This window comes from Dipodomys ordii, unplaced genomic scaffold (assembly GCF_000151885.1).
Source record: "Dipodomys ordii isolate 6190 unplaced genomic scaffold, Dord_2.0 Scaffold67, whole genome shotgun sequence".
Classification (NCBI taxonomy): Eukaryota; Metazoa; Chordata; class Mammalia; order Rodentia; family Heteromyidae; genus Dipodomys; species Dipodomys ordii.
The window spans coordinates 979463-992457 of record NW_012267283.1 but is presented as its reverse complement, the minus strand read 5'-3'; the positions used below and the strand labels follow the sequence as shown (position 1 = coordinate 992457).

The following is a 12995-nucleotide window of genomic DNA, read 5'->3' as shown; positions in this document are numbered from 1 at the left end:
AAAAAAAAAAAAAAGAATGAAAGAAAAAGAATAACAACCAAAAAACAAATAACAAATTACTAAGTAAATATTTGTGTTGTAAAAAATAGCAGTGTTTCAAGCACTAGTAGCTCACGCCTATAATCCAACTACTCAGGAGGCTGAGATCTGAGGATGCTGGTTCCAAGCCAGTTTGGGCAGGAAAGTCCACGAGACTCTTATCTCCATTTGACTACCAGAGCTCTGGTGATGACCTCTGGTTCAAAGTGGCAGAACAGTAGCTTTAAGCAAAAGATTTTGGAACAGCATCAGGCCTGAGTTCAAAATACACAGAAGAATAAGCCCTGGCAATATTAAACGTCAATAACAAAAGTATTTTTGGGATAGGGTATTAACATTTCTCAAGTATTCCCACATATATGACTACCAATACATAATTTGTCCTGATGCCTATTTTGCTCTTGTTAAATTTAAACCCAGAAAAGTATGAATTTGTTGTAGAAAAAGCAATGATATGCTGCTCTATTTCGTTATTTACCATTACAGTTTCTTTCTCTGGAGCAGGCACAGAAAATGAGTTTCAATTGAAAATTTCTCACTAATTTATTTTAGTGACTTAAGAAAGTCATTCAAGAAATATGAAGTTGAAGATAAAGATAAAGGTAGAACTGGGACAACAAAAGAAAAAGTCCACATAAAATTTACTAGATTTAGTGAAACTAAATGAAATGTTTTTCTGCTTGATAAGTTTTTAAAGATTTTTAAATCTTCATTGATACTTTCATAAACTTCATATAGTGTGAGTAAATAATTTCCAATTAAACCAAAACATAAACATGTCAGGTGAGATTCTTGTTTGATATATAAAAATAAAATTACTATAGTTCTATTATTATACATGGTCATATATAGCATCTTTTACACACATATATGTAACACACACATATACATGTATATATGTGCTCATGTTCAGATTCAGACAAAACTTTTGACAAAAGGGGAAGTTAATCCACAAAAAGTTCTCAGTGTTATGTTACTTTACTTTGGAAGAAACTGTCAAGTGGCCAAACAATATAGACTATTTCACAGTTTCAAAGATAAATGGAAAAAATTCATGTTACATCCAAGTCATATTAAACTCATTACTTTTATCTACTTGGTTTTAATACTTAACAGTAATTTGTTGTTCACTTTTCATCCACATTAGGATTTGATTTTGCAATTCTTGTAACTTATGGTTTGCTTCAGGCTTTTTATCTTTGATAAATTGTACAATCTTCATCTGTTTCCAAATATCATCCAAGTAGGAGCCTAAAATGTTTTTGTAGACATCTTTTGCATTTGTCAAATATCCTGTTAAAGAAAAATGACAAAAAATTCTGTCTTTTTGATCTTTAAGAAACTGAATAGTGGGCTGGGAAATGTGGCTTAGTGGTAGAGTGCTTGCCAAGCATGAATGAAGCCCTGGGTTTGATTCCTCAGTACCACATATACAGAAAAGGCTGGAAATAGAACTGTGGCTCAAGTGGTAGAGTGCTATCCTTGAGCAAAAGAAGCTCAGGGGCAGTGCCCAGGCCCTGATTTCACCCCAGGACTGGCAAAAAAAGAAAGAATGAAAGAAAGAAACTCAAAAAGAAAGAACTATAGTAACTAAACTGAGAAGTTTATTAAGTTGGTCCTATCTTAACCTCCTGGTTAAGAGATGGGAGGACGGGTTCTAGACCAGCCAGGCATAAAAGTTTGTTAAGATTTCATCTCAGCCAGTTGCTGGTAGTTCATGCCTGTAATCCTAGCTACTCAGGAGGCAGAGATCTGAGGATCACGGTTCATAGCCAGCCCAGGCAGTAAAGTCCATGACACTCTTGTCTCTAACCACCAGAAAACCAGAAGTGGTACTATGACTCAGAGTGGTAGAGCTTTAGCCTTGAGTGAAAAAGCTCAGGGAAAGTGCCCAGGCACCAAGTTCAAGCTCTATGATGGACAAGGAAAAAAAAAAAAGATTTCATCTCAATGGAAGAAGCTGGTCATGGTGGACCATGACTGTAATCTCAGTTACAGTGAGAAATGTAAAACAGTAGGATCATGGTACAGGAAATGTTTCAGGAAACTGGAGGATCTATTATGGTTTTGTATCTATAGCTTAAGAAATTAGTTTTCTAAAAAGCCTATTGTTGTTGTTGTTGTTGTTTTGGAGGGGGGATGTTAGTTGTAGGGCTTGAACTCTGGGCCTGGGTGCTGTCCCTCAGCTCTTCACCTCAAGGCTAGCATTCTACCACTTGAGCTACAGTGCCACTTCCCACTTTCTGGTGGTTAATTGGAGGTAAGAGTCTCACAGACTTTCCTGCCTGGGCTGACTTTGAACCACGATCCTCCGATCTCAGCCTCCTGAGTGGCTAAGATAACAGGCGTGAGCCACTGGTGCCCAGCTGTTTTTATGCTACCTATCAAGGTAGCCAAACAGAAATGTTGAAGTGTGATTTGGTAAATACATTTTTTGAGGAACAAAAATAATTTGGTCCAAGTATGTATCTTTCAGTGGTATTCAATCCTAGAACAAACTGTAAAATATTTAAATGAAAGCTTTAAGCAATATTCCATAAATAGTATTTCTCTGTCAAGTACTAAACATACTATATTTAGCCAGATTATATATCTGATCAGGTATTAAAGCTAGATTAAAACAACCTTTAGAGAACCCAACAGGGTGTTTTTCTTTCTTCTTTGATTAAACCAGAAGAGTGTTGAGACTAGAATAGTCTGTATTGGCTCTATCCCCACACAAAGGATGGGAGCTATAGCCCTAGTTAATATACTTAGAATAAGTAAAATGTATGATGTCTTCATTATAATTCTCAGCTTCTCTAAAAGTATAGATTCTACAAACAGCTAGCTTATTAATGCATAATTTTAAAGCAGAATATAGAAATCTAGACTTAGTTTCCAGTGCTATAGAGGGAGTATAATTGTGACTTATTTCAGCTCAGTGCTTATGAAAACCTTACAATAGGGCAATAATATTTACATATAGGTCATAGATAAGAGAACATGACTAAATCCATGTAAAAAAATTAATAATTGGGCTAGGAAGGTGGCTCAGTGGTAGAGCACTTGCCTTGCATGCATGAGGCCCTGGGTTCGATTCCTCAGCACCACATAAGCAAAAAGAAAAAAGCCGGAAGTGGCACTGTGGCTTAAGCGCTAGCCTTGACTGAAGAGCTGAGGGACAGCGCCCAGGCCCAGAGTTCAGGCCCCACGACCAGACCTCCCCTGCAAAAATTAATAATTATGTTGGAAGTAGGTTCTAGAAACTTTTAAGTTATAAAACATGATCACATAGGTATGTCATTACTAAACAAACCTAAGAAATCCAGCAGTAAGGAAGCTAAAGCTGTAATACTTTAATGATTTTGGAATGAACATTTCCAATATACCCCAATAGTTTTTGTTTTGTTTTATTTTTGTGCTAGTACTAGGGCTGGAATTCTGTCCCTGAGCTTTTTTGCCTGAGACTAATGCTCTACTACTTGAGCTAGAACTCCACTTCTGGTTTCTTGGTAGTTAATTGAATATGAAAGTTTCATAGACTTTCCTACCTGAGCTGGTTTTGAACCACAATCCTCAGAGGTCTTCTGAGTAGTTAGGATTACAGTGAGCCACTGGACTCAGCTATTTTTCCCCCCTAGGTAGTTCTGGGAGTTGAGCTCAGTCCCATGCCCTGGTAAGGCAGGCACTTTACCACATAAGCCATTCCTCCAAACATTTTTTGTTTTAGTTATTTTTGTGATAGGATCTTCAAAGAAAATCCTGAAGCTGACTTGGATTGCTTCTATTTATGCTTCCTGCATAGCTGGGATGATATTTGGGTCCCATGTACAGCTACCAGTTGAAATAGCTAGCTTTGAACAACAATTGACTTGATCTCTGCCTCCTGATTATCTGGGATTATGGTGTACAGCACCACATCTATAATTTAGTTATATTTTATCTAGAAAATGCTTAAAGCTATAAACATCCAATGAAGACCTAAAATGTACATGGTAAGATGGCAAATCTTATATTAAAGCAAATCTTTTTTTAAATTTTATTTTATTGTAAAGATGCTGTACATAGGGGTTACAGTTACATAAGGCAATGAGTGCATTACTTGTTCATGATTGTTACTCATTCTCTTGTTGTTGTCCCACTATCCCTTCCCTCCCTCGACCCCCCGGCCTCCCACACTCCTCCCTACACTCACTCCCTGCCCAAAGATGTAAAGTTCATTTTCAATATACTATCCTATGGGTAATCATTGTTTTAATGGGTAATCCGGTCTTTGTTTCAGCGTTTTGTTATTTCCCTTCCCCTTTCTAGAATAGATAAATGTATATACAAGATGCAGGGTACCAAATTCAAGTACAATGATACAGGGGAATATGCCACAGGGGAAAGAATATACAAAGGAAACAAAAAAAATCACATAATACATTTAAAACAATAACAACAAAGAGAGACCTCTAGTGTCCATATCTTGGGGTTCATTTCACTTAACATCATTAAAGCAAATCTTACACACAGCATGATAATGACCATACAAGCAAACCTGTGTAAGGCTGTTAAGAATCTATAATTCAGAACCATATTAGAGAATCCTAAAATAGTTAAGGACAATTTCTTTTAATGATCACAATCAAATATGTACACACACACAGAGTTTATGCTGGAGGAATGGCTCAGTGGTAGCATATTTGTCTAGCATGCAAGAAGCCCTAGGTTCAATCTCCAGCATTGAAACAAATGAATTCCACTAATAATTATGTCAAAATGTGCATATGTTCAGTATGTAGAAGTAAAAGAAGTTTATATAATTTCTTAATAGGTGTGTCTTTTTCAGAAGTTATTTCAGATGAAATATAGAAATAAAATTTCCTGTACCTACCCAATGCTGTGTCCAAGTTGCATGTTAAAAGGACATCTCTAATTGTCACCAGAAGGTGTAGGACAGCAGCATGCTTGTATATAATTTCTCTTTTGCAATTTGTACCTATAGAAACAAAAACATATTGTAAAACATATCAGAACTTTAAAGTACCTATAAGAATCTGCTTAATAATATCTAGCATTTATTTCCGGAGGCTTATTATATGCCAGAATATATATAAGCTGGTTATCTTGTTGAATACATAGCAACCATCCTATTAGGGAGGTTTACTGTCCTTATTTTATGGATAAGGAAACTGTCTTAGGTTAAGTAACTATCCTTGGTCAGTTAGGAAATAAATGGTGGGTCTGGCACTTGAACCAAGTCAACTAGCCTTTCAATTCATCCTCTTGTTGCTTCAAGGAATGTTGAATTATTTCTATTATTGTTGCAAAAACAGATAAATGATTTCCTAGCTATAAAACAAGAAGAAAATTAAATTCATAATGCCAGTTGGGTCAGACAAAGGTGGAGGATCCTAACATGGAGGACATTAGGATAATTTGTTCAAAGATATGAACAAAAGAAATATTTTTATAAACAAGCCAATTACGCCTAACTAATGTGTTCATATAGTTCCATATGTATATGTATAAATACATACATGTAAATATACTCTATATGTATACACATATCTACATATACATACAGGTACATATATACATATATAATTTTTGTGCCAGTCCTGGGGCTTGAATTCAGGGCCTGGGCACTGTCCCTTATCCTTTTCTGCTCAAGTCTGGTACTCTACCACTTGAGTCACAGTTCCACTTCTGGCTTTTTGATGATTAATTAGAGATGAAAGTCTCATAGACTTTCCTGCCCATGCTGGTTTCAAACTGCAGTTCTCAGATCTTAGCCTCCTTAGTAGCTAAGATTACAGGCATAAGCCCCCAGTATCCAGATCACTATAGCTTTTTGAAGATGACTGGTCTCTTCTCCATATAAAAGTACAACCAAAAGACAGAATTCTATTTGCCCCAATGAACCAGAGCAGCTCTACTTTCTGTTTAATACATTGGGATCTTATTAAATACTTGCTTGCAAACCATTCTCCTAAAACATTTTTCAAATTGTTCTTCTAATCAATTAAGATCAAAGGGACATATGTAGTAGTGACTGGGAATTGAGAAGGAAAGGGAATGGCAATAACAGGTAGTCTATCAGCCCTTAGAAGTACAAGTCAAGGGGCTGGGAAGGTGGCTCAGTGGTAGAGTGCTTGCCTTGCATGCATGAGGCCCTGGGTTCGATTCCTCAGCACCACATAAGCAGAAAAAGCAGGAAGTGGCACTGTGGCTGAAGTGGTAGAGTGTTAGCCTTGAGCTGAAGAGCTGAGGGACAGCACCCAGACCCAGAGTTCAGGCCCCCATGACTGGCAAAAAAAAAAAGAAGTACAAGTCAATCATAGCCTGGAAAGGGTGGACATAGGTAAAAAAAACCCTTTATTTGGTGAGCTGGAAGTATAAAAATTGCCTGGAAAATGGAGTACAAATTAGATAACTAATGGGAAATGGTGTCTGGCTTCTTCTAGGTTTGTTATAAGAGATTTAACTTTAGCTCAATTTGGGGACCAATGGAAGCAACTAAAAGTGCTCAAGATTAAGGCAATAAGCACTCCATCTGCACAACCAAATCCATGTTCTTATCTTTTCCTCCATTGTACTTCATAAGTACTTATGCTCACATATTTTATTACAATTATCACTCTGCTCAATGATGCTTAAAGGTGTTTGAAACAATTCATCCTAATCTAATTTAAAACTTGAGAATTATAGGACTCAAAGCTGTATTCAGAGTTCTAGGGTATAGCTCAAGTAGCAGAGTACTTATCAAGTAATCATGAGGCTCAGAGTTCAATCTCTAGTACCAGACATACAAAAACTATACTCTGAATTTACATTTGTTTTCTTTAAAGTTTTTGGTGGAAGTAAACAAGGTATAGTTGTCACACTGTAATCCCAGCACTTGGGTGATGGAGATAGAAAGATCTTGAATTCAAGGTCAGCGTACGCTACATAGAGACCTTGTCTCCAAATGCAAAACAAGGCTGGGAATGTGGCTTAGTGGTAGAGTGCTTGACCAGCATGCATGAAGCCCTGGGTTCAATGCCTCAGTACCACATACACAGAAAAAGCCGGAAGTGGAGCTGTGGCTCAAGTGTAGAGTGCTAGCCTTGAACAAAAAGAAGCTCAGGGACAATGCCTAGGCACTGAGTTCAAGCCTCAGAACTGGCCAAAAAAAAAAAAAATCAAACCACCACCAGTCTGGGCCAGTCTGGGACTATATAGTAGGGACAATTTTCCTGTCCTGCCTCCACCAAGACTTTTGCTTGGCCCAGAGACCTGGATGCAGCCCCTCACCAGTGGGAAGTAGACACCAGTCCTGGACTAGAGAGGGTGCCAGTCTGAGATTTGAGGGGGGATCAATCTCCTGCACTGCTCTGTGAGAGCCGGCCCTTCCAAGTACCACACCTAGCCCGATTTAGGACTTAGGTGGGGACATTTATCCTTGTTAAAGCACAGTGGGAACCCACCTTCCCCCCACCCTCCCAGATTCAAAAAAGGTCCAGGTGTTGGACCACTGCTCCTGGCCCCTCTGGAATTAGATGCTAGTCCAGAACTCTGGCCAGATGACCTCACCACTATGACTAGCATGAATCGGCCTACCCCAGATGCAGAACCAGGCCAGGACAATAGACTGCTGAGTGCCACATAACAGGAACCTGACACTGGGCCTAAACCTAGGCAAGAATACCAGACAACTCTGCATACCACAAAACCCTAACAACAGACTAGATACATTACAGTATGCACCACCTAGCGCTGAAGGTTGCCAAACACAGTCTGGCAGAGATCCATCCAGTGAATCATACTTCACCACCACACTTCACCCTGACATGAACCCCTGATGATCTCTGAACCCTAATATGTAAATCACAAAGGAAGATTACAAAATTCATGAACAATCAAGACAACAAATCAAATCCAAAACCCAATGACAATCCAGGTAAGGACCCTAGTGATAGTGATGAAGAGATGAAGGTCAAAAGAACTATTAAGGTAATGATGAGAGAATTGGCCAAATAAATAAAAGAGGATATCCAAAAACAAATAGAAGAATGCAAGGAGGAAATGACAAAGAATATACAGGTCACTCAAAAAGATATGGAGAGAAAAATAGAAACTCTATACTTCTCATTAAAAGACAAAATTAATACCTTGAGAACTTACTTCAACAAAGAACTTGGAAGCATAAAAGGTTCAATTTCCCTATTGCAAAACAGTTGAAAGCATAACTAATGGAATAAATGAAATAGAAAATAGGGTATCAGGAGTTGAAGATGAAATAGAAGAATTAGAATAAAAAAATCAAAGGCATTGAAAAAAACACTCAGAACATACCAAAAGGAAATCCAAGAATTGGCAGATTCAACCAAGAGATCAAATTTATGTGTAGTTGGGATAGATGAGGAGGAAGAATTTAAAACTAAAAGCATTGAAAACTTATTCAACAAAATAATAACAGAAAACTTCCCCAATCTTAAAAGAAAATCTCATCTACCTCACAGAAGCATACAGGACATCTAGTAGGCCAGATCCAAGAAGAAATACTTCTAGACACATCATAGTGGAAACTCTGGACTTAAGAAACAAGGAATTAATTTTAAATGCATCAAAATCAAACAAGGAGCTATATTAAAATGGAAAGATCAGACTCACTGAAGATCTCTCCACACAAATGCTCAATGCAAGGAGAGCCTGGAATGGTATAATTCAAGTACTGAAAATCAACAACTGCCAACCTAAACTGATATACCCAGTCAAGCTGTCATTCACAATTTATGGTGAAACAAAAAACTTCCATGACAAACAAAAGAGACTTGACAAGTGGGACTACAAAAAAGTAAAAATCTTCTGCACAGCTAAGGACAAAGTTACTAAACTAGAACAACTACAAACAGACTGGGAGAAGATCTTTACGAGCAATCTATCAGACAGAGGCCTAATATCCAATATATATATAAGGAGCTCAAGAAATTAACTCCTCCCAAACCTAATGAACTAATCACTAAAAGGGTAAGGGAGCTAAGAAGAGCCTCCTCAGAAGAAGTAAGAATTGCATGAAGAAATGCTTATCATCCCTGGCTAAAAAGGAAATGCAAATTAAAACAACTCTTGAGATTCCATCTCACCCCAGTTAGATTGGCCAACATTGTGAATTCAAACAACAAATGTTGGGGGAGGGGGAACGTAGGGATAAAGAAACCCTACTGCACACTTGGTGGGAATATAAACTAGTACAACTATTCTAGACAGCAATCTGGAACACAGACTTTCCCTATGGCCCAGCCATACCACTCCTGAACATTTACCCTGAACATCATAAGCTATCATATGATAAAGACACCTGCACATCCATGTTCACTGCCACATTATTCACAATAGCCAAGGTATGGAAATAGCCCAGATGCCCCACAATAGATGAGTAGATCAAAAAAATATGGTGCCTATATACAGCAATTACAAAGAATAAAGTACTGTCATTTGTAGAGAAATTGACAGAACTAGAACAAATCATGTTAACTAAGCTCAGAGAGGCAAACAGCACATATTCTCCCTGATATGCAGAAATTAGATCTAAAATACACTGGGCTATGATAAATTATGCAGGATTCTAGATATTCACACACAATGAGACCAAAAGAGAATACTCTTAGAAACACAAAGGCACAATGCCCAAGTGCCTCTTCCTATTTACATAAAATAATATGCATATCAAAATGAATTCCCAAGATATGGAAACGAGACCTGTTTTTAATTTTTAATTTTTTGATGATTCTGTCTTCTTTATGTGTGTTCTTCCTTATGTATGGTACATTCAAGTGAACATCTTCAGGAGAGTCGGGAGGAGGGTATAGAACTGGAGGAAAAAGTGCCACTCACTGGACACTGATGAAAGTGAACTGTACAACACATGGGTGGGGATGGAAGGAGGGACTGGGAGAAAATGAGGGAATGTAGAAAAGAAAATGTACTCATTACATGACTCAGTTAATTTTAATCTCTCTGTACATCACCTCTATAATAACAATAAATTAATAATAAAAAAGGAAAGCAAATATTTTTCTGTGGAAATCTTATCATCTTTCATAAACATTACTGTGTGGACAATTACTGTATTCCTTTCTATCTAGCATAATCATTACCACAATGCCAGCTCTCCAAAGTGTAGATATTGATTCTTTAATTAGTGTTTATGCTGCTATACTCTTCCTGTGGATCGCTGATATTTTAAGAGGTAAACCATGAGTTAAAACTCTCTTATCAGGGCTGGGAAGGTGGCTCAGTGGTAGAGTGCTTGCCTTGCATGCATGAGGCCCTGGGTTCGATTCCCCAGCACCACATAAGCAAAAAGAAAAAAGCCGGAAGTGGCACTGTGGCTCAAGTGGTAGAGCGCTAGCCTTGAGCTGAAGAGCTGAGGGACAGCGCCTAGGCCCAGAGTTCAGGCCCCACGACCAGACCCAAAAAAAAAAACCCAAAAAACTCTCTTATCATATAATGAATTTACCTCAGTAATATCAATATGACCTAAAGGATTTGGAATCTAACATGTTTCCCACCCCCAAAAAATTATTGGGTACTCTATTTGAAAATATACCTATTTATCTATTTATCTTACCTGATTTGCTTACAGTCTTTTATGTTGTGTTTAATTCTTTTTTTAAGCTGCCTTGGTATCCCTGGACTCTCTTTTAAAAATATGTAACACATCTAAGCTGGGCACTGGTGGCTCACGCTGTAATCCTAGCTACTCAGGAAGCTGAGATCTGAGGATCGAAGTTCAAAGCCAGCCCATGCAGGAAAGTCCATGAAATTCTTATCTCCAATAAATGGCCAGAAAACAGTGTTGTAGCTCAAATAGTAGAGCGCTAGCCTTGAAGGTGAAGCGCTGAGAGTGCTCAGACCCAGAGTTTAAGACCCATGACTGATAAAAATAAATGTGTAACACATCTAAATTTAATGTATTAATTTAATTTTTGGTAGTACTTAGAGCTTCATGCTTGCTAGCTTGCCTTTACTACTTGATACACACTCCCATTCCTTTTCTGCTTTACTTATTTTTCCAGACAGACTCTTGCTTTCTTATCCTGGGTCTGGCTCAGGTCATGATCCTCCTGAACCATGCCTTCAGAGTAATGGTTCAGAACCACTATGTCTGACCAAAGTTTAATGAATTTAGAAAACTGACTTTTAAAAGAAATCAAGTAAGTTTAAGGTAATAAGTAGTAGGGACACACTATACCTTATTTCTTCCACTGAATACAATGATAAACACAAGATAGAATACATGGGACAACATCTGATGACTCAAAAATAATAGTAGATTGGCTTGGGAATGAGATGAGATTTTAGAGTGCCATCAAATAACTCCTGAGTTTCCTACTTTTCTCCCTCTTAGCATTTCTTGACCTGGACTATAGGTAATCCAAACCCCTGAAATGTATACTACTGTGGAAACAGAAAGAAGTCTAAGAAAAGTATTAATTCATGGTCAGAGAAGAGGGAAAGGGGTCTCCTATGTAAAAGAGAGGGAAGGAAAATGTCCTTGTTTGCTTTGTTTTAGTATCTTTTTCCAATCTCTCCTATTCCAGTTCAGAATGTTAAGGTCAGCAATGAAAATAATAATTAATGACTGTTAGGCAAATGCCTAAACCCTGCTTATTTTTATTTTTTTCCAGCACCAGGTTTGAATTCGAAGGAGACCAGCTGGCTCAGATGTTAACAATAATAGTTTCTCTTTATCAATTAATACATGCCAATTAGAATCTTTACTGAGAAGCAATGCCAGATGGCCATCTTTTTTCCTTACTTAATTGGTCTTCCAGTCTCTGGGAATGGGTATTGTAAGCTAAATTACAGCTAAGTGTTCCTCCACATGTTATTTATGCATAGTTTATTTTAAATTTTTATATTTGATACAATAATCCATGCACTTATATTTTTTTAAGAACTCCAAATTTGATTTGTACTCACCTTGAGGGATGTTATCACTTATCACTTTTTCTTGTTCTTTTAAGAAGAACCTTGTTTGGTCAAAAAGAACAGTGGCAAATTTCCAATTAGCAGCAGGAAAAGGACAAAGGGACACAAGTTTTTTTAAGATGGGGGCAGCTGCTGATTCTAAGAGATAGAAGGCTTGGCACTGAGTATCTGTAAAAATATGAGTCAAAATCAATATATTTTATAAATAAGGATGGCATAGTCTTTTGATAAATCAATTAAACATGCTATTTTATGAAAACCTAGACTTTTATTCCAATATTTTATGAATTAAAATAGAAGAAAAGACTTATTTCAGGATACTTACTGTAGGACTAGTAAAAACAAACAAAAATTTTCATTGAGAATTTGGTTATTTTATTTATTCAAAAAGTTTTGCTCAGTAACTAATTTAATATGGTAAATACAAGGGGCCTTATGAAGATAATCACACAGTAGTTTCTTTTCCCTCTTCCATTAGTTTACAAACTTCAAGCTCAACTTCTAATGATGAGAAATTGCTTCTAGTTTTCAACTAATGATATTAAAGATTTCCATAGTCATGTAGAGACCATAAATAAAAGCATGAAAAGATATTTGAGAACTAATCACATTTCTTTGCTGACTTCATTAATGAGCATGATATGCTCTGATTTAGGAGTCAAAAAAGGATTCTTTTTTACAGTAGAACAAAAATTTAATGTTAAGAATGAGTAGTAAAGGCTGCTTCGGAAAGTGGCTCAGTGGTAAAGATTGCCTTGCATGCAGGAGGCCCTGGGCTCCATTCCTCAGCACCACATAAGCAGAAAAATCCTGAAGTGGCGCTGTGGCTCAATTAGTAGAGGGCTAGCCTGGAGCTGAAGAGTTGAGGGACATCACCCAGGCCTAGAATTTAGGTCCCACGACCGACAAAAAAAAAAGAAAGATCTTCTCCCAATCTGTGGGCTTTCTATTGATCTTGCTAGCTATGTCATTTGCCCTGCAGAAGCTCTGCAACTTTATGCAATCCCATTTGT

The 12995-nt window shown here is 37.4% G+C and overlaps 1 protein-coding gene across 1 annotated transcript in view; it reads right to left on the bottom strand.

Moving 5' to 3' along the window:
* LOC105990736 (chromosome unknown open reading frame, human C9orf84) overlaps positions 1-12995 on the bottom strand; it is a 67797-nt gene that overhangs the window by 19373 nt on the left and 35429 nt on the right. The window contains exons 13-15 of the mRNA XM_013023221.1: positions 11974-12150; positions 4898-5002; positions 1149-1332 (exon numbers count right to left, since the gene is read on the bottom strand). Coding sequence (XP_012878675.1) covers positions 1149-1332; positions 4898-5002; positions 11974-12150 — 466 coding nt within the window. The remainder of the gene's footprint in view (positions 1-1148; positions 1333-4897; positions 5003-11973; positions 12151-12995) is intronic.